The 22,251-nt window shown below is 41.2% G+C and overlaps 1 protein-coding gene across 9 annotated transcripts in view; it reads right to left on the reverse strand.

The window, feature by feature from the left end:
- Positions 1-22,251, reverse strand: part of sema5a (sema domain, seven thrombospondin repeats (type 1 and type 1-like), transmembrane domain (TM) and short cytoplasmic domain, (semaphorin) 5A) — a 237,150-nt gene that overhangs the window by 108,647 nt on the left and 106,252 nt on the right. For all 9 annotated transcript variants that reach the window (XR_011885429.1, XR_011885428.1, XM_072253474.1 and 6 more), the window contains 5 exons: positions 11,686-11,748; positions 10,368-10,466; positions 2,417-2,630; positions 1,862-2,147; positions 1,339-1,474 (listed from right to left, as the gene is read on the reverse strand). Coding sequence is in view for 7 of the 9 variants with exons in the window: in XM_072253474.1 (XP_072109575.1) it covers positions 1,339-1,474; positions 1,862-2,147; positions 2,417-2,630; positions 10,368-10,466; positions 11,686-11,748 (798 nt within the window). In the remaining 2 variants the exon portion in view is untranslated. The remainder of the gene's footprint in view (positions 1-1,338; positions 1,475-1,861; positions 2,148-2,416; positions 2,631-10,367; positions 10,467-11,685; positions 11,749-22,251) is intronic.

Raw genomic sequence — 22,251 nt, forward strand, 5'->3', positions numbered from 1 at the left:
GAAACCATCAACATGGACTTGTGCAAGGTAAATCATGTTTTACTGACCTAATTGGGATTTTTGAGGAGGTGATGAAGGTAGAGCTGTGGATGTTGTTTACATGGATTTTAGTAAAGTGTTTGTCAAGGTCAGTGCATACAGAATACAGTATGAAATGCAGGCATCAGTGGTGACTTGACAACTTGGATTCAGAATGGGCTTGCCCATAGAAGACAGAGGGTAGTGGTCAATGGGACTTATGTTGACTGGAGGTCTGTGACTAGTGGCATTCCTTAGAGTTCTGTACTGCAACTTGTGTTTTTTGTAATTAATATATATATATTTGTGTATGTATGTGTGTGCGTCTGTGTGCATCTGTGTGTGTCTGTAAAATGTAAATGGATTAGTTAATAAGTGCACAGATGATACAAAGATTAGAAGTGTTGTGGAAGATTTCCCAAAGATAAATGGGATATAGATCAGTTGCAGATATAGATAGAAAATGGCAGGTGGAATTTAATCTGACCAAATGTGAGGTCTTGCAATTTGAAAGATCAAATGTAAAGAGGAAGTACATTGTTAATAGCAAAACCCTTAACAATGTTGATATATGGTGGAATCTTGGGTCCAAATCCATAGCACCATGGCACAGGTAAATAAGCTATACAACAAGCTTGCCTTTTTTAGTCAAAGCACCAGGTTTAAGAGTTGGGAAGTTAATGCCGCAGCTTTATAAAACTCTAATTAAGTCACATCTGGAGTATAACATTAAATTCTCTTTGCCCTATATAAGAAAGATGGGAAGGCTTTGTTGAGAGTGTAGAAGAGGTTTATCAGGATGCTACCTGGATTAGAAGACGTGTTTTAGTAAGAGAGTTTAGAGAAACTTCAGTTGTTTACTCTGAAGTGGCAGAATTTGAGGGGAAACCTTATAGAAGTTTATATGGTTATGGAAAGCATGGACAGCAGGTAGCTTTTTCCCCAGGGTCAAAATGTCTAATACTACAAGACATGCATTTAAGGTGGGAGGAGTTAAGTTCAAAGATGACGGTGCAGAATAAGTTTTCTTTTAGACACAACAAGTGGAATGCACTGCCTGGAGTCGTTGTGGAGGCAAGTGCAACAGAGGCATTTAAGAGGCTCCTAGCTAGATACGTGAATCTTCAGAGAATGGAAAAGAAGGAAGAGTTGGCAGAAGGGGTTAGTTTAGTTAGGTATTTAATTAGATCAGCACGACAATATGGGCTGAAAGGCCTGTCCTGTTGTTTTCTAGGATTCTTGTTTTCTTTTGACAAAGCAATGTGATGATAATTTCATACTTCAGTTATACAAAGTTAAGAATTACTGAGATACAAATACCTGAAAATTAGGGTTAGGATTTATAAATGGTAGCCACGCTGAACGGGAATTCTCTTGGAATTTAAACGGCCCCGCAAAAACTTGAGTAATGGCACTCAGATTAAACATGCAGACAGCTGAAGCCGCAATACTGTTCCTGCAGGAAACATACCCATGTATAGTTAAACAATCTTGAGAAGTGTAATTTCATCTTGCACTATATTAATAAATACATCTGAAGAGTAAAGAATTACATGAACAAGAGTACACCTACAGTTGATGAAAATAGCAAAAGAAATCTGCAGACTTTCAAGTTCTGAAATAAAAAGGGAAAACACTGGAAAATCTCGGCTAGGCAATAATTATGGAAAGATAAATGGAGTTAGTGTTTCAGATTAAGGGCTCTTCCTCAGAACGAGGGAGAAAACAAATAAAATCATTTTAAGTTGCACCTTCTCTTTCCAGGTGAATACTGCAAGCATTTTCTGTTCTTATCTTATAATCGTGTCTTCATAGAATGGGAAAAGCTCAAATGGATACCTACACATTTGTAGTGAAGATTCCATAAAGCATGTCTTGCTCAGGTAAGAAGAATGTCCTTAGGAGCTCATTGTAATAAAACGGAATTTCACCAGGTCGAGAACAGTTTAATCGGGCTTTCATGAAAGTTGTCCAGGTGTCCTCCAGGAGAAATCTTCCTCCAACATCATTTTTGCATACTCTAGCTACTCTGGAGAAAATAGTTTTGCCACAGTCATGTTCCACTGCATTTTCCCGAAAAAAGAAATAGGTGAAGTTTCCAATATCATAGGATGACACAAAATTTGGTTCTACAAAACAAAATGTCAAAAATGTAATAAAAATCAGTTATCTTATCTTTTGGATATTACATATTCTTCATTACTCTTGACACAGAACATTATGCCAGGTAAGAACATCTGTATCTATATTTTAGAGTAAACCTGACATTCTACCACTCTGTACACTGCGTTAAATAAGGGCCAACATTATTACAATCATATTTAAAATAATTAAAGATGCTTTGTTACATAAATTAATGTCCACAATGATTCCTGTCCCTGATCTCACTCGTACTCACCATTCAGCCATTTAGAGTTGTACTGAGCAGTGCGTAGCGGAGGAAGCCCTCCTAGACTGCGGTAGATGGCAGGGTCTCTCCCTGGGAAGTCCATAGCAGTGGCAGCATAAAGTTCTCCAGTAGATGTAATCAGAGCAGTGGAATTGTGCTGTGGATTGTATGGACACCGAGCCATCCCACTGATGCGATCGTGGACTTCTGTCAGATTAGTTAGCTGCAAAGGAGAAAAATATTTTTAAAAAAAGATCTTTCAGACTTGTCAAACTTAATAAAAATTGGAGACATTTCACATTCTTAATCCCAAGCAAAATATCACTGCCAAAAAAATGCTCCTGAACACCCCCACGTTGTTTTGTTATCTCAGATAGAGGCTTTTACATGCTCATTCTGGAGTGACCCAGTAGATTGTATGTGTGGATGTTTTAAAATACCATTATCTTACCTACAGTATGTGAAAGGTGCAGACCTAATTTGATTTATTGTATCAGTGTTTCAATCTGGAGCTGCAATTTCTATTACGTGAAACTACTTCTGATGAGGAAGGTGTCATTATGTGTCGGAGGTACCAGAGACCACTTAACCCAAATGAATAAAAAATACATTAATGCATCAGCGTTGCAGCTCATCTTCCAAGCTATCTAGGCTAATTGGCACTGTGAGTTAAAGTGCAGTTTCGTCATAATTTAAAACATTTTAGCCAATGAAATAATTCATATTAATTTTATGTTGTTCTATATGTGTGACAAGGAAAGCAAGTCATCATTGCTTTCAATCTGATGGTGAACCCAGCATGCAGAAGAAAGAAGTTCCTTAACCAATCCTTTGGTCTCATTTTGATCTTTAGTAGACCTAGTAAAAAATAACAAAACTATTTACGGGAAAAAAAATTATCCACTAAATTAATGGTTCTCAGAAATTATATTGCAGTACTAATTGCTAGACAATATGAATGAAAGAAATTTTCATATCTTCCCAATGGAGTGGTTAGCTGTCTCAATGTGAAACTCTACCAGAAGGTGTGTTTAACATTCAGTGTCTAAAGCAAGTATAACCCCAGAATAGCAGTTTCATCAAGCACACAGAAGGTGAGAATACAACAAAGCTTTGTGTAATAAATTCACTGCTATCTCTTCTTCTTTCTGAAAGTAATACGCATTCTGTGAAAAAAGAGCAGCACATCTATACTGTAGAAGCTGGGAACTCACTCTGCAGGATTTCCTCCTTGACTGCAAGCACTAAACATCCATACACAATAGCAGCTGCATATTGTGCTCCCTTTTTGAAAGGTGCATTCATTGAAAACAATAGAACTAAATTTCAGAAACAAGGTACAACATGCAGCACTTCCTAAAGAGAAACATAACACAAGCCACCAAGTCTGGACAATGATTCACCCATGGTGCCAGTAGTAGAATTTGTAAGGACATTATAAATGGGGCTGATTCCAGTCTAACTGACTTCTTCCTTGTATTCCTAGCCCGCATCATGGAAAATCTTGTTTTCCAAACTCTTCAGTTGTAAGAATGTTAGGGATATTCTACTTTCTCTTATATTTCATGAATTTTTCAATTACAAGGTGACAAGCTGAAGGAGAATCCCAAGGGCTTCTGCTGACAGGTTAAAAGCAAAAGGATTGCAAGGGACAAAATTGGTCCTCTTGAAGATCAGAGTGGTCATCTGTGCATGGAGCCAAAAGAGATGCAGGAGATCTTAAATAGACTTTTTTACATCTGTATTTACTTGGGAGATGGAAACAGAATCTATAGAAATGAGGCAAAACAGCAGTGAAGTCATGGACCTTGTACAGCTTATAGAGGAGGAGGAGGTGTTTGCTGTCTTGAGGCAAGTTAGCAACAGTGGGAAATTATACGCTGGTGAGCCTGACGTCAGTAGCAGGCAAGTTATTAGAAGGTATCCCAAGAGGCTGAATATAGATAAGTATTAGGATAGACAGAACCTGATTAGGGGTAGCTATTATGGTTTTGTGTGTGGTAGGTCACGTCTAACCACTCTTATAGAGTTTTTCCAATGAAGTTACCAGGAAATTTGATGAAGGCAAGGCAGTGGATGTTATCTCCATGGACTTTTGCAAGGTCTTTGACAAGGTCCCACATGGGAAGTTGGTCAAGAAGGTTCAGTCGCCTGGCATTCAGGATGGCAAATGGAATTTAATGCAGACATGTGTGAGGTGTTACACTTTGGGAGGACAAACCTGGGTAGGACTCACACAGTGAGCAGTAGGGCACTGAGGAGTGCGGTAGAACAGAGGGACTCGGGAATACAGATGCATAATTTCTTGAAAGTGGTATCACAAGTAGATAGGGTAAAAAGGAGTGCATTGGCCTTCATAATTCAATGTATTGAGCACAGGAGTTGGGATGTTATGTGGAAGTCATATAAGAAGTTGGTGAGGCCTAATTTGAAGGATTGTATGCAGTTCTGGTCACCTAGCTACTGGAAAGATATCAATAATGGTGAAAGACTGCAGAAAGAATTTACAAGAAAGCTGTCAGGACTTGAGGACCTTGAGTTATGGAGAAAGGTTGAATAGTTTAGGACTTGGTTTCCTAGAGGACAACAGAATGGGGGGAGGTGGATTTAATAGAGGTACACAAAATTATGAGGGGTACAGATTGTGATATAGATGCTAGAAGGCTTTTTCTGCTGAGGTTGGGTTAGACTAGAACTAGAGGTCATGGGTTAAGGGTAAAAGGTGAAATGTTTAAGGGGAACATGAGGGGGAACTTCTTCACTCAGAGGGAGGTGAGAGTGTGGGACAAGCTGCCAGCGGAAGTGGTGGATGCAGGTTTGATTTCAATATTTAGCAGAAATTTGGATAGGTAGATGGATGGAAGGGTTATGGAGAGCAATGGTAAGGATGCAGGTCGATGGGACTAAGCAGATCAATAGTTTGGCACAGCCTAGGTGGGCCCAATAGCCTTTTCCGATGCTGTAGTGATCTATGACTATGACTCCATAACACACACAGATAAGAACTGAATTAAAGTAGTTCTAGACATCCATTTATCACTACAGCTTCCCTTCTAGACTGTTACTGAATCAAAACAAAGGGTGTCATCTAAATTGCTGTTCTCTGTACTTTTGAAGCCTGTTAAAATTAATATAAAATAAAAATAGTATTGAATACATTTAGCTCAATTAAGTGTTAACTAAATATCATGAAGGTTGAAAGAGAAAAATGGAGATTCTAATCTCCAAAATTTGCAACCCTGTCCAATTTCTACCAGCTGTTAACTGATTGCAGAATCAAGGCAGCAATTAACACAACGCTCAGCAGCTCTGTGTGTTAGGAGTCTACCATTGTGAATAGAAAGCTTGCCATCAGTCTAAGGTAGCAATTGTCGGAGTCGCCGATTCGACACAGTGGATTCAGGAGTTGGCAGTTATTGAGCTTGGGTTGTTGGTTAGAGATATCAGGAAGTGATGGAGAAGATGGAGGCAGGGAACGGGAGGTGGTATTGGCTGATTGGAGTTGTATGGAGGAAGGCGAATGGCAGGTTTCTGCGAAATGGCAAAATGAGGAGTGCAGTGGTTTATCAACCAATGATGAAGGCAGTAGACAGGATTTAAATAAAAGCAAGGAGAAAGACTTTAAGATATTGCTGAGTTTTGAATGTGGAACTGTCTCTGTTATCAATCCACTTAGACTAACTAAAGCATTTGAAGGTATTGTGATGCTAGAAGTTTGTTAGCTAATGGTCAGGGAAGTATTGTTAATGCTTTTTTTTTATTTTTTTTATCATTTTGTTTTCAAATCCTATAATGAAATGCTAGAAGTTTGTTAGCTAATGGTCAAAGAAGTATTGTAATGCCTTTTTTTGTTTTTTTTTCATCATTTTTTGTTCAAATCTTACAATGGAATGCTAGAATGTTTATTAGCTAATAGTCAGAGAAGGATTGTTAATGTTTTTTTTCTTTTTTGTGTTTTTTCTCTTTTTTTTCCTCTTTTTTTTCCAAATCCTTCAATGGAATGCTAGAAGTTTGTTAGCTAATGATCAGAGAAGATTTGTTAATGCTTTTTTCCAATTTTTCTTTTTTGTTTTTTTCCATCTTTTTTTCTTCAAATCCTACAATGGAATGCTAGAAGTTTGTTAGCTAATGGCCAGGGGATTTAAATGCTCAGTACTATGGGGGGAGGGTTGTAGTGACACAAATGTGAAAGGGATGGTGGAGGAAAACTTTCTGAAGAGAAGTATTTGGTGTGCATGAACGATGCTCAGTAGGTGGCGGTAATGCACCTTACGTTGGTCTGCCCACTGCCATTAAACTTCACTAGTGGAAGAAAAAGTGGTTTCTTGAACATCAAGTTTCTCACAAGCGCACTTACACTGTGTACTCTTTAGCCAATTTATGTGAAAATAAAATATGAATAAAAATTAAGACTTCTTAGATTATTTTTGCTCTCCGGTCCTCTGTGCACACGCCCAGAATGTATTGCATGAAGGAACCTGCACATGTCCAATAGTACCTAAAAAATTGCACGGGAAATCATGTCTGACAAATTCTTTGGAGTTTTTCCAGAGGACAGATGAGGAAAAGGCAGAAGACATTGCCTATATGAATTTCAGCAAGACCTTTGACAATGTTCTGCATGGCAGTCTAGTCCAGAAGATCAGATCACATAGGAGATTCCTGTTCGGATTTCTAATGGGCTGGACAGTAAGAAACAGACACTGGTGGTTGAAGGGTGTTTCTCAGACTGAAGTTGGTGCCAGGACCTTGGTTATTCATTATTTATATAAATGATTTGGATGTAAATCTGCACACAATACTAAAATAGGTGACATCATAGGCAATGAAGAAAATCATCAAAAATGTTCATGGTAAGTGGGCCAAGGTTGGAAAATGGCTTTCAATTTGATTAAGTGACTTGTTGCATTTTGGAAAGTCAAACCAAGGTAAGACTTGTACAGTCAACGGTAGGACCCTGGGGGAGAGCCTGAGGCTCCGGAGGGTTCCTGTACTGTGGAAGACGTCCTGCCTCGTCCCTGTGCCGAAGACGCCGCGCCCCAGCAGCCTCAGTGACTACAGACCGGTGGCATTGACCTCCCACATCATGAATACCTTGGAGAGACTTGTTCTGGAGCTGCTCCGGCCTATGGTCAGGCCACACTTAGATCCCCTCCAGTTCGCCTACCAGCCCCGACTAGGAGTTGAGGATGCCATCGTCTACCTGCTGAACCGTGTCTACGCCCACCTGGACAAGCCAGCGAGCACTGTGAGGGTCATGTTTTTTGACTTCTCCAGTGCGTTCAACACCATCTGCCCTGCTCTGCTGGGGGAGAAGCTGACAGCGATGCAGGTGGATGCTTCCCTGGTGTCATGGATTCTTGATTACCTGACTGGCAGATCACAGTATGTGTGCTTGCAACACTGTGTGTCAGACAGAGTGATCAGCAGCACTGGGGCTCCACAGGGGACTGTCTTGTTTCCCTTTCTCTTCACCATTTACACATCGGACTTCAACTACTGCACAGAGTCTTGTCATCTTCAGAAGTTTTCGGATGACTCTGCCCTAGTTGGATGCATCAGCAAGGGAGATGAGGCTGAGTACAGGGCTACGGTAGGAAACTTTGTCACATGGTGTGAACAGAATTATCTGCAGCTTAATGTGAAAAAGACTAAGGAGCTGGTGGTAGACCTGAGGAGAGCTAAGGTACCGGTGACCCCTATTTCCATCCAGGGGATCAGTGTGGACATGGTGGAGGATTACAAATACCTGGGGATACAAATTGACAATAAACTGGACTGGTCAAAGAACACTGAGGCTGTCTACAAGAAGGATCAGAGCCGTCTCTATTTCCTGAGGAAACTGAGGTCCTTTAACATCTGCCGGACGATGCTGAGGATGTTCTACGAGTCTGTGGTGGCCAGTGCTATCATGTTTGCTGTTGTGTGCTGGGGCAGCAGGCTGAGGGTAGCAGACACCAACAGAATCAACAAACTCATTCGTAAGGCCAGTGATGTTGTGGGGACGGAACTGGACTCTCTCTGACAGTGGTGTCTGAAAAGAGGATGCTGTCCAAGTTGCATGCCATCTTGGTCAATGTCTCCCATCCACTACATAATGTATTGGGTGGGCACAGGAGTGCATTCAGCCAGAGACTCATTCCTCCAAGATGCAACACAGAGCGTCATAGGAAGTCATTCCTGCCTGTGGCCATCAAACTTTACAACTCCTCCCTTGGACAGTCAGACACCCTGAGCCAATAGGCTGGTCCTGGACTTTTTTCATAATTTACTGGCATAATTTACATATTACTATTTATGGTTCTATTACTATTTATTATTTATGGTGCAACTGTAACGAAAACCAATTTCACCCGGGATCAATGAAGTATGACTATGACTAGAACAGAGGGACCTTCGAGCTCAAGTACATAATTCACTAAAAAAGGTATCACAGTTAGAGGGGCTGGTGAAGAAGGCATTTGACATGCTTGGGGTTTTCGTCATGGCATTGAGTATACCAGTTCAGATGTTATGTTGGGGTTGTACAAGGTGTTGGTGAGACCTCACTTTGAGTATTATGTACAGTTTCTGTCAACCTGCTATTTTAAACTGAAAATACAGAGAAAATTTGCAAGGATGCTACCAGGACTTGAGGGCCTGAGTTATACGGAGAAGTTGAGCAAGCTAGGAATTTATTCCTTGGAACATATGTAGGAAATTGAAAGGTGACCTTAGAGAAACATATATAATTTTGAACAGTATAGACCAGCTGAATGCATGTGTTTCGATTTTTACCCTGAGTAGGAGAATTAAAATGTAGATAGCACAAGTTTAAGGTGAGAAGGGATGCTTTAAAAGGCACCTGAGGGGCAACTTCTTTACCCAGAGGTTGATTGTGTATGGAATGAACTGCCAGAGGAAGTGGTTGAGGCATATTTGAGCCATTTGAATAAGTACCTGGATAGGAGGGAATTAGAGAGATATGGACCAAACAGGGGCAAATATGACTAGCTTGGTGGGCAGAATGGTCAATTTGGAGAAGCTAGACCAAAGAATCTGTTTCCATGCTGTACAACTCCATGCAATTCTTATCTGGATACCATTTCTGACATCTTTATGGAGCAGCCATGCCTGCTATTAGTTCAGCTCCTCCCAAGCTCCAGAGCAAGTCCCAGGCTATCACTAGGAATCTGTCCTAGATTACTGAAATTATTTACTAGATTTACGATCTGTTTTAGCCCTTCCACCTCATGACACTCATGTCACACACCCAACAATTAATTACCTCTCCAATCAGTGGCACTCTGACTCGTCAACTCATGCCTTTGACCAAATAATCATAAATTATCCCTTCATCATTTTAACCTGTGACCCCACCCCCACCCCAGCTGTGACCCAGACTCATTGGATTTTCGATGCAGAATGAAATGCACAAAGGAAAGGCCTGACGTGACCCTATGTCATGGACCTCAAGCTCCATTGAATGTCCACACAACAGCTTTGTGCCTAAAACATTCATGGGCCTGCTGCAAAGCAACTGCTAATACACTATATCGGGTGCCGAGGAATTTCCTGGCCAGGATTCCTTGGAGAAGAACTAATCCCTGAAGGTACAGAATACACATATGCTCTTGCTAAAACCCCTAATCTTCCTTCATTCAATAGCTTCTCTTACTCTCCCAGTCATGCTGTATACCAAAAGGAAAAGTACTTGTGCAATGCTGACTGTAACATATATGCAATCATTAAAATAGTGTCTAGCTTGACCCTGGTCAATGATGAACATTGGATCTCATTTCAGATTACTGTCATATACACCAGGGTGCAACAAAATCACATGTTTGCTTGAAGCTCACAAAGAACAGAACCAACAGCTGCAGTTCTAAGACAAAACTAGTCCAAATTTTGCATCAGAGACCCCTTAGTCGAGTCCAATTATATCTAATTAAACATGCAAAAATGAATTGATTGTAATTACCATCCGACTGGTACATATGGGAGTAAATGCATTTGTTCCACAGGTGAAGATGGTGTTTCCGTTGATAAGCAGGACCCGAATGTAATTTTGACATTCCTCCTGCAATGACACCATAGCCTCAGCAAAATTATAATTGGGAAACTTCTCAATGCAATTTCATTCCAATTGTCTCAATAACGGATTCAGCCAAAAACAAAATGTCATCACAAAGCAATTTAATCTGCTGAAAGAATTACACCTCAATTATTGGTACTGAGTGAATCTTAACAAGCCTATTGTGAGATAGCCGGCACATTCACGCAATCTTGATGTTGTTCAGTGAATGTCCTGGGTTGTACTGAGCTTTCTGTGGTGCTTTATATAATGGAAGTGGATGGACAGTGACCAGTGCTCATTCCAATTCCCACAAGTAATTTAGGACAATAATAAGACCGACTCAAAAGAAGAGAAAGGACTCACACAGGTCAGGTATTCAGTTATGTGCTTTTCCTGAAATAAACAGTAGCTTTTCTTCCCAAAATAAAAGCTATTCTTCACCCAAGTCAGGATTAGTGCTCCCCACTACAAATGTATTTAAATCTGAGAAGTGCTGAATTTAAATAAGTAGTTTTTAATATAAAATAAGTATATGCAGGATCACACCACTACAGTAAGCCTGGCTTATTCAGTATTAAATCATTTTATATCAGAAAAATTCCATCACAAAATAATAAATCAAGCGCCATCATCCCAAATTATAAAGAAATTAAAAGTGGGAAGATGCACAAGAATAATATCACTGTCCATTATATAGAAAACTATTTAATTATAATGAATTAATGCTAAAATACTTACCCAGTAAAAGATTATTATATCGCAATATTGATTTTATCAGAAATAGTCACTGTCTTATCTTTTAACCTAATTATCATGCTTGTATATTAAAAAGCCATGCAGAATGTGAACTGTGGATCCAGTTACAGGCACAAAATGGTTGGTATTTATTGATTTCAATGCCTCATCAGCTCTATCTGAGGCATTTAGACAGCCATATGAATAGACAGGGATTGGAGAGATCTAGACCATGTACAGTCAGGATGAGTTTCAATTAGCATCGTGGCCAGCATTGATACCTTGGGCCATTTGGTCTGTTCTTGTGCTGTACTAATCTATTCTATGTTCTACTTTATATGATTACATTTTCTATAAGAGCTCTGCTGATAGCATTTGCTTGCATCACTGCTAGAGAAAAAAAAACTAAGCAAGGGTGTAGTCCAATTCCACCTCACCTAGTGAAGCAGAAGAATGACTTATTTGTTGGAGACCAATTGCCACCTACCTCAGTTTTGCCTTTGCTGAAGCAGCTTTGTTTTGTCATCTTGTCCGATGACCATTCCACTTTCTGAAGAAGGGAAAAAATATATTATGAAGTTACAATTAAGACCACATGCAAAAATAAAATGCATTTATGTGTTACTGTTGAGAACCTTCCCCAAGCCTGCAAAAGAAACATCTCAAAAATCAACAAAATCTCTCGTTTCATGATTTAATGCATGTCATAATACAAACCAATGGGTCTACAACTCTTCCAATCTTATTGAAGACTCCGATGTCAAGCAAAAGGCTGGATCATGGCCACAAGAAGTTTTTTTTTTAAAAGTTTGCTCATCACAATACTACAACAAGATCTCTAATGCAATGACACTGTTCAGTTTACAGTTGTACAATGCCCAAGCATAGTCACTCTCAAAAGCTGAGCTGGCAAAAGGAGCACGTCATCTCACAAACTATTCACTCACCATTCAACCCGGTACTCTCTGCCTCAGGCTGCAGCAGACTGCAGTGTTCCTTGGCATCAACGATCTCAGAACCCAGAGTTGGTGGGTACTTGGCACGGCCTGAGAAGTACAACATTTCTTTGTCCCTCACCACTAATCTCCCTCCCAGCACCTATCCCTGCAAGTGGCCAAAGTTCTACACCTGCCCATTCACCCCCTCCCTCACCTCCATTCAGGGCCACAAAGGATTCTTCCAGGTGAGGTAACACTTCGCCTGCAAATCTTGTTGGGGTTGTCTGCTGTGTCTGGTGTTTCCCATGTGCCTCCTCCACACTGGTGAAACCCATCGTAAACTGGGGGGCTCCACTCCATCTGCCAAAAGTGGAACATCCCAGAGGCCAAACATTTTAATTCTGATTCCCATTCCCTTTCCAACATTTCAGTCCATGGCCTCCTTTTGCACCAAGATGAAGCCACCCTCAGGGTGGAGGAGCAACACCTTATATTCCATCTGGGTAGCCTCCAACCTGATGGCATGTATATTGATTTCTCCTTCTGGTGAAAAAAAGCCTCCCCCTCCTCTCTACTTCTATTCCCTACTCTGGTTTCTTACCTCTTTCTCACCTACCTATCACTCCCCCCAACCCCCCCCCCCACCCCGAGTCCAGTCCCCCGTCCCTTTCTCCCATGGTCCACTCTCCTCTCCTATCAAATTCCTTCCTCTACAGCCCTTTACCTTTCCTACCTGCTTGGCTTCCCCTATCACCTTCCAATTATCCTCCTTCCCCTCCACCCCCACCTTTTATTCTGGCATCTCCCCCCTTTCTTTCCAGTCCTGAAGAAGGGGCTCAGCCCAAAACATTAACCGTTTATTCATTGCCTGACGTGGTGAGTTCTTCCAGCATTTTGTGCGTGTTGCTTTGGAGTTCCAGCTTCTGCAAACCTTCTGTTGTTTACAACATTCCTCAGAGACTGCATAAAATATATCCTGACCCAAGGAAAAAAATTCTCATCACAAACTGCACCATTGTCCTTGTGAAGAATAATTCCATTGATTTCAAGTTCTGATATATGCAGAAAATACAGTTTATTGGCACAATATTGTGTTGAGACGAGTTTCATTGATTCGTTTTAATAAACATATATTACAAGAATTTTTTCTATTGTTCCCACTGCAGTTAGGTATTGCATGGAGAGATTACCTGACATCTCTGTTTACCCAACTTTTGTTTTGAGGTCTTTTGGACATCAGAATATTCACACTAAAAACCAAGTAGGCTAAAGCTATGAAGGAAAACATCCTCTTTCAAAAAATATTCTCAATGACTATGTTTCCACTTCAGGAACCAGAGTATAGATAGGGTTAAAGCCTGGCCTGGAACATTCCTTCTACCAAGTGTCAAATAAACACTAAAGAGATGCCTGGCAATACAATAGACTACAGTTGCTGGAATCTGAAGCAAGCATTTAAAAAGGACCTGCTGAAAGAACTCAGTGGGTCAGGTATCATCTGTGAAGGGAATTAGACAGTCAACATTTCAAGTATCGATCTGAAACATCGACCGTCCATTTCCTACAAAGGAATTCCAACCTCACCTTTACTGTCACGTTCGTAACAAATTACTGTCCTACTGACCCCACATGACCTGGTGAGATTGTCAGTGATGGATAGTAATATGCAAACTTTCAACTGTTTAGCTTAGCAGCTGTGATCTGGGCAGCCATTCCTCAAAGGGAAATACCACAACGTAAACAGCACCCATCCAGTTCCAGGCAAGTATTGCTGCTTAATATTTTGAGGCTGAATGCATGGGCCAGATGGCCTAATTCTGCGCCTATGTCTTATGGTCGTAATATCTGGGTGGGTGCTACCATAGTGCAAAGGAGATCAGAGAGTGTTCCTACAAGATCAGACATCTCAGATAGGCTTGTGAAGAACAAGTGATGCAGGAGAAACTGTTTTGTGCAAGGGCCAGGGAAAGTCCGCAAGGTTACAGACTGGCATATCTCTGTGAGGAGATTCCATTAATGCAGTCTATCAGTGGGAAATCCTGCAAGGCGGGAAATCCCAAAGGCTTCGGTCTCCTTCTCCTACGAGATTAGGCAGCAACAGAATGGAGTCCCTAGGTCTGGAAGTTAAGAATGACTTCCGCTTCAATGTTTATGGGCAAGACAGGCTAGGCACACGCAAGCTACATTTACATGAGAACACAAGGGAGGAGGAGCAGGAGCCGGCCTTTCTGGCCCGTTGAGCCTGCTCCGCCAATTATCAAAATCATGACTGACCTGGCCGTGGACTCAGCTCCACCTCCCTGCCTTTTCCGCAGAACCTTCCATTCCTGTTACACGAAAAATTTAATGGGGTTGTCTCTATTGCTTCCCAGGGCAGAAAATTCTGTGGATTCACTACTCCCTAGTTTCTCTTCATCTCCATCCTAAATCTACTGACTATGTCCCCTAATTCTTATCTCACTCACCAGTGGAAGCATCTTTCCTGCCTCTCAATGCTCTTTTACAATTTTATATGTTTCTGTAAGATCTCCTCTCATCCTTTTGAATTGCAGTAAGCAAATTCCCAGACAGTTCAATCTCTCGTAATAGGCAAACCCTGTTATCTCCAGAATCAACTTGGTAAACCTCCTCCGCACTGCTTCCAAAAGGTCTCAAATCTCACAGTGGAGAGTTAACCCTTCAAAATAGCAGAGTTTCAGAAGAAATAGAATCACTAACACCCAGTTATTCCATTACTGAGTTGTTTCAGGCAGTGATGCCAGAAAGAAAAATCACACTGGAAATCAACTGTGGTTATTACACTACAGCTGGAGTCATTTCAAGGAGCTTTACTTTAGAAAAATCAATTTGTGCAAATGAAAATCAAAAAATAAAGTATTGAATTTCCTAATAAGCACCCAGGAACAAGCACCGTGACAGGGGTAGCGTACTATTTCTTTTGGAGCTGTACAAAGGAATATCTGGGCATCAGACATTTTGTGTCATATAATATTTGAGTTAGTATAAAGGTAGTGATTACAATTCTTAAAGAAACCTTACCTAGATGATTCAGCAGTATTATGGACAACAAGGAAGACTATCAAATCTTGTAGCAGGATCTGGACCAGCTGGAAAAATGGGCTGAAAAATGGCAGATGGACTTTAATGCAGACAAGTGCAAGGTGTTGCAATTCTGTAGGACCAGCTAGGGTGGGTCTTACACAGTGAATGGTTTGGCACTGAGGACTGCGGTAGAACAAAGTTATCTGCGAATACAGGACCATTAGTTCCTTGAAAGTGCTGGTACAGGTAGATAGGGTTGTAAAGAAAGCTCCTGGCACATTGGCCTTGATAAAGTATTGAGTACAGCGAATGAGATGTTATATTGAAGTTGTATAAGAAGTTTGGTGAGGCTTAATATGGAGTATTGTGTGCAGTTTTGGTTACCTACCTCCAGGAAAGGTGTAAATAAGGCTGAAAGAGTGCAGAGAAAATTTACAAGGACGTTGCCAGGACAGGAGGACTTGAGTTATTCGGAAAGATTCAATAGGTTAGGGCTTTATTCCTTGGAATGTAGAAGATTGGGGGGAGATTTGATAGAGGTATACAAAATGATGAGGGGTATAGATAGGGTAAATGCAAGCAGGCTTTTTCCACTGAGGTTGGGTAAGACTACAACTACAGGTCATGGGTTAATTGAAATGCTTAAGGGGAAAACATGAGGGGAAATTTCTCACTCAGAGGGTGGTGAGAGTGAGGAACAAGTTGCCAGCGCAAGTGGTGCATGCGAGCTAGATTTCAACGTTTAAAAGAAGTTTGGGTGGGTACTTAGATGGGAGGGGTATGGAGGGCTATGGTCCGAGAACAGCTCAATGGGACTAGGTGGTTTAAATGGTTTGGTAGAGACCAGATTGGCCAAAGGGTCTGGTACTTTTCTATGACTCTATACCCAGATCTCAATACAAGACATGTTGGTTTTGAGTCTCTGTGACTATCACCTAATACCCCAACAGATGTTTACAAGCAAAATGCATCAATGCCTGAAAAAAAGCATACGGGGCATACATGGTTATTAACATTATTCTTCATGCATTGTGGTGATCTCCTAGTTGAAGATCAAATCACAATAAGAACTGCAGAAATACTTCTTCTTGGAAAACAATGTTGCCATTTTTGAAGCTGTTTAATTGAACTTCAAAAACACCACTCAATGACAACCCGCTACTAGAAAGTCCAACCAGAAGGATTTTCAATGGATGTCACCTCTAATTCTACGACATTTACTCTCTGGGTTTGCACAAGAATAGCTATTTGCAAACAGTGTGGAGATTGCCTGCTGCCTCAGACAACCACTTCTCAACAGGAGGGGAGAAGTCATCTTTCAGAAGTTCAAAAGTATAACTCTTGCTTTCTTTATTTGAAGTCATAACTTTTGTAGGAATACAGGTTTCCCCCGCCATCCGAAGGTAGAGCGTTCCTATGAAACGGTTTGTAAGCCAGAACGTCATAAAGTGAAGAAGCAATTACCATTTATGTAAATGGAAAAAATTTGTGAGCACTCACAGACCCAAAAAAAACCTACCAAATCATGCCAAATAACACATAAAACCTAAAATAACAGTAACATATAGTAAATGCAGGAATGATATGATAAATACACAGCCTATATAAAGTAGAAGTACTTTTCTACAATCATTGCCGCACTGTCCACAGTAGCAAAAATCTCACGCAAGCGCCGACGGCAGAAACACTCTCTCCAGTAACCTTTAAGCTATGAAGCTGCCAAATCATACCAAATAACACATAAAATACACAGCTGATATAAAGTAGAAATAATGTATGTACAGTGTAGTATCACTTACTGGAATCGGGACAACGCCGAGCACACTGATGATGGTGTGTTAGGCTGAGTCGTCAGAGGTTGGGGTGACGCAGTGGTTCCCACCCTCCAGGCCACCGACCGATACCGATTCACAAAGAATGCAGCGGTACAGCGGTGGCCAGGACGCACCTAGCACATCTTTAAGAAAAAAGCTAAAATAAACAAGCTAATTAATTAGGTGCCACCCAGCACATAAATGTCGGCCCAGTCCAAATCGCCTCTGATCTAGGCTGACATTTACATGCCGGGCAACACCTAATTAATTAGCTTGTTTATTTCGGTTTTTTTCTTAAAGATGTGCTGGGTGCACCCCGGCTACCGCTGCATTCTTCGCAGCCCGGTATCGGTCCACGGCCCGGATGTTGGGGTGGTGGGACACTGGGGTGTCATCTCATCATCATCTGTTTCCATCAGGGCAGGCAGGTTATCTTCTCCTATATCTGCCTGCCTCGATGTCGAAGGTCAAGGTTCGTCGTCTGCTGTGGCTGATGTGGAAGGCTCGAAAAACGACAATACGCTTGACTGCTTAACCTCGCGCATTTTTCTATCATACAGTTCTTTGTAAGCACTCAAACCATCCTGCAAATATGCCCTAAAGCTACGTACCCTTTCAAAATTAAAGTCGTACTTTTCTGCAATCATTGCAGCGAAAACCTCACGCAGTTGCTTCACGTTCAGTTCCTGGATGATTTCACTTGCGGTCCGTTCGCTACTGTATTCGGTTTTGATTGTTATCCTTTCCTCTTCCAATTGCATCAGCTCTTCATCTACCAGTTCTTGCTCATGGGATGCCAAAACCTCTTCAACATCATCTTTGTCAACTTCCACAAGCCAAACTCACTTTGTCCTTACTTCATTCACCACGATCGAAACACTTAATTATATCTAGTTACACTCTAAGTGAAACACCTTTACAAGCTCTTTTAGGCTTTTCTGATACCTTAGAACTCATCTTGCTAATGGATGCTCAAAGTAAATCGAGATATAGCACAGATGCGCATAGGCACGTGTTTAAGCAATGCCGGCTAGAATGCAGTTCCGGGGGAGGAGCTTGGCTGCTCAGGGCGCACACTGCCTTTTTCGTAACAGTGAAAACACCTTCTGTTAGCGAAAACAGGTAACTAATGTAGGTCTTTCGTAACAGCGAGGTTTCATAAAGCGAATGTTCGAAAAGCGGGGGACACCTGTAATGGTTTCAGTGGATGGCAATTGACTACCATCTTTAAATGCACTAATCAACCTGCAGTAAAAATTTTAAAAACAGATTCTTCACATTTTGCAGAATGAGAACAAAAATGCATAGACTACTTGTTAAAATGGCTGTGAGGCTTACAAAAAAACAGCAAATATTTCTGTGATAAGTTTATTGTGATGATTACAAATACCTCAGCTGTAAGGTTTCTTTTTTTGCTGAAGCATTATGAGCTGACCAGATTTCGTACTACAGCTTGGTCCCAATCTGACAGGGTAGATTTACTGCAGCTACCACGTACAGGGTCTTATGAAAAGATTGCTGTGATACAAAGTATTCTGTACAAATTGAAATGGCAGCACTCCAGTGACTGCTGGAAGTGGCTGCCCTGTGGACTCAGCAGCTGTTTGAATTACTGAATACGTAGAAAGTAACTGACAGCAGAAATTACCTTTCAATAGCGTGCTGACAATTCACTTACGCGATGGAATACCACAAGAGTACAGCAACATTTCTAAAGCTGAAGCTGATCATAATCACTTTCAGATTTCTATATTTTTCTGTGCAAGTCTTCCAGTAGGGAACCTCTTTCTCTTCTTTGTCAAAGAAATACAAGTTCAGTATGAGTATGCAACTGTACTTGCCCATGTATAATGCTTTGTCAATATTTAAGATTACTGACAGGATAGAAACAATGATGGACCTAATATATTCCATCTAACACCTTGTTGCTCTTCAGTTCAAACCATGTCTGAGGTTTGTGCAATATGGGTTTCAATTCAACCTCCTGCTCAGGTACTCATTCATGAATGTAGACCAGACCAATTATAACCAAGAATACATTTGAATGGCCTTTAACAAGGTGCCACGTGAGGCAGCGAAACAGGATAACAGCCCATAGTATTACAGGGAAGATATTAGCATATTAGAGGATTGGCTGACTGGCAGGAGTTAAAGAGTGAAAATAAAGAGGCATTTTCTGGTTTGCGGCCAATGACTAGTGCTGTTCCACAGAGGTTAATGTTGGGACCACTTCTTTTCACATTATATGTCAATGATTTGGATGTCAGAATTGATGGCTTTTAGACCAAGTTTGCAGATGATATGAAGGTAAGTGGAGGGACGTAGTGTTGAAGAAACAGGAAGTCTGCAGAAGGATTTGGACTGGCAAAGAAGTGGAAGATGGAATATAGTGTAGGGCAATGCATGATCATGCACTTTGGTAGAAGAAATAAAGATATAAACTATTTTCTAAACGGAGAAAATTCAGAAATCAGATGTGCTAAGGAACTTGCGAGTCCACCTGCAGGATTCACTAAAAATTAACTTATAGATTCTGTCAGTAGTGATAAAGGCAAATGCAATGTTAGCATTTATTGCAAGAATATAGAAGCAATGATATAGTGCTGAGGCTTTATAAAGCATTGTTGAGACTGCAATTGGAGTATTGTGAGCAGTTTTGGGCCCTTTATCAAAGATATGAGTTCCCAACCAGGGGTCCATGGACTCCTTTGTTAATAACCATAAGGTACAGGAGCAGAATTAGGCTATTTGGCCCATCAATTCTGCTCTGCCATTTCATCATGGCTGATCCAATTTTCCCTCAGCCCCAATCTCCTGCCATCTCCCCGTATCCCTTCATGCCATGACCAATAAAGAATCTATCAACCTCTTCCTTAAATATACATAAAGAGTTAGCCTCCAAGTCTTAATGGTAGGGGTTCATGACATTAAAAAAAGATTGGGAACCCTGATCTAGGAGATATACTGGCACTGGATAGAATTCAGAGGAGATTCAAGAGAATGGTTCCAGGAATGAAAGGGTTAATGAATGAGAAGTGTTTCATGGCTCTAGGCCTGTACTCACTACAGTTTAGAAAAATGGGCAGGGGAGGAGGATCCAATTGAAACCTATCAAATATTGAAAAGTGAATGTGGAATGGTTATTTCCCATAGTGGGGGAGTCAAGGACCACAGGACACAGCCTCAGAATGTAGGGACATTGAACAAAGATGAGAAGGGATTTCTTTACCTAGAGGGTGGTGAATCTGTGAAATTCATTGCCACAGATGGCTATAACGTCTAGGTTACTGGGTGTCTTTAAAGTAGAGGTTGAGAAGTTTTTGATTAATAATGGTGTCAAAGGTTACTGGGTGAAGGCAGGAGAATGGGATTGAGAGGGATAATAAATCAGCCATGATTGAGAAGCACAGCGTATTCAATGGGCCATATGGCCTAATTCTGTTCCAATGTCTTATGGAATAGATACAACTGTACACTAAGTAATTTAATTTTACCACTTATGTACTTCATTTACAATGATTATTATTTACAAGAATCAGAAATTGATGCATTTCTTAATTTACTACATTTCAAATGCCATTTCGATGCAAAGCTACAAAATGGGGAGGGGAAATGGCCAGTATAAAGAGGAGGGGGCATGGTGCCATGGTGCAACAAGGACCAGAGGTGACAGGATAATGAGCAGGTCAAGCCAGGTTCGGAGGGTGATGGGTGGAGTTGGGAGACATGATAAATGGAGACAGACAGGGGAAAAAAAGGTGAAGGTGGGACTGCTGCTGGAATCTGCGCAGTAAGGAAGGTGAAAGCCAGGTGGAACCAGTACGAGACTGGGGAGGGGATGGGGTGGAGGGAAGAACCAACGGGTGAAGGTCGAGGGTTGTGGGAAAGGGAACAAAGTTAGGGGGGCCAGAAATAGATTGGACAAAAAGGCACAGAGAGTGATGGGGGAGTGGGGGGGGGGTGCAACACCAGAGGTGAAGGTTACCTGAAATTGAAAAATTCATGAGTCATACTATTGATAGAACGTGAGACATTGTTCCACTAGTTTACATTGTGCCTCTCTGTGGCAGTGGAGGAGGCCAGAGGGCAGGCAAATGTTGGAGTTGGAAAGGGAACTGAAATGTCATTAAACTGGGAGTTCAGGATGACCAGTCCCTAGTCTGTGCTTAGTCTCGCCACTGTAGAGGATGCCATACCAGGTGCAGCAGAGGGGTTGGACGAAGAGCACAGTAAGTACACAGGTGTCTCAGATGGTCGTGAGAGAGACGGCGTAGGGAGAAGTGCCACACCTCCTGCCGTGCAGGGGCAGGAACCAGGTGTCAAGGAGGGACAGGTGGGAAAGGATGAGCAGACCAGTGAGTCACAGAGGAGTGGGGAAAAGAAAGTGTGGGATTTCACTGCGGAAAGGAGTGGGGAAGAGAACGTGTGGGATTTCACTGCAGAAAGGAGTGGGGAAGGGAAAGTGTGGGATTTCATTGCAGCGGAAGGAAAGGATGAAGGTTGATGTGATGGATGTGGAGACTATGAGGTGAAAGGTGAGGACTAAGGGAACTTGATCTCTATCCTGTAGGGACAGAAAATGGGTGAGAAGTGGATGAAATGCAAGACAGAGCTCCATCAACCACAGCAAAACGGAAGGCACGTTTACTGAAGGAGGAGGACGTTTCAGATGTCCAGGAATTGAGGGAATATGCTTCAGAGATGAATAAATTGGGAGAAAGTAATAGTATATTTACAAGGTGGGAAGAAGTGCAGTAGGTTTGCAGAAAATGACAGTTCTGCCTCCTGAAATGGAGACAGTGAGATCTAGAAAAGGCCATGAAGTAAAACAAATAGTCTAATTGAACTTGAAAGGGTTGAAAGTTGGCAGCAAAAGTGCAGACATTTTATTACTTCTAATCCATCTATTATCCAATGTAATTTCTTATGCCATTGGAACTGCAGTAGTTTTGTACAGAATGTAGCCAAGTGTCTCTATGGGAAAGACTTCATTAGTTTTGTTGTAGAAGCATCTAAAATGCAATATAAATAACTTCAATATAGAAATGGTAATTCATTTCTATTTTCATCCTCTCAGTGTGCTAGATGTTCACACAATAAACATTTGTTTAATATCACTTACAGCACTTTCATGCTCTACAAGTATGATAGTGCTAATCTCATTCTAAGGATTTAATTTAATTTAATTCTTCATGTAAATTTCTCCACGAGCAACTCAACCAAGTAACAGTTCTTAGGTGATAACTTCAACTCAAGAGC

This window comes from Mobula birostris, chromosome 3 (genome assembly GCF_030028105.1).
Source record: "Mobula birostris isolate sMobBir1 chromosome 3, sMobBir1.hap1, whole genome shotgun sequence".
In the NCBI taxonomy this organism is placed as follows: domain Eukaryota; kingdom Metazoa; phylum Chordata; class Chondrichthyes; order Myliobatiformes; family Myliobatidae; genus Mobula; species Mobula birostris.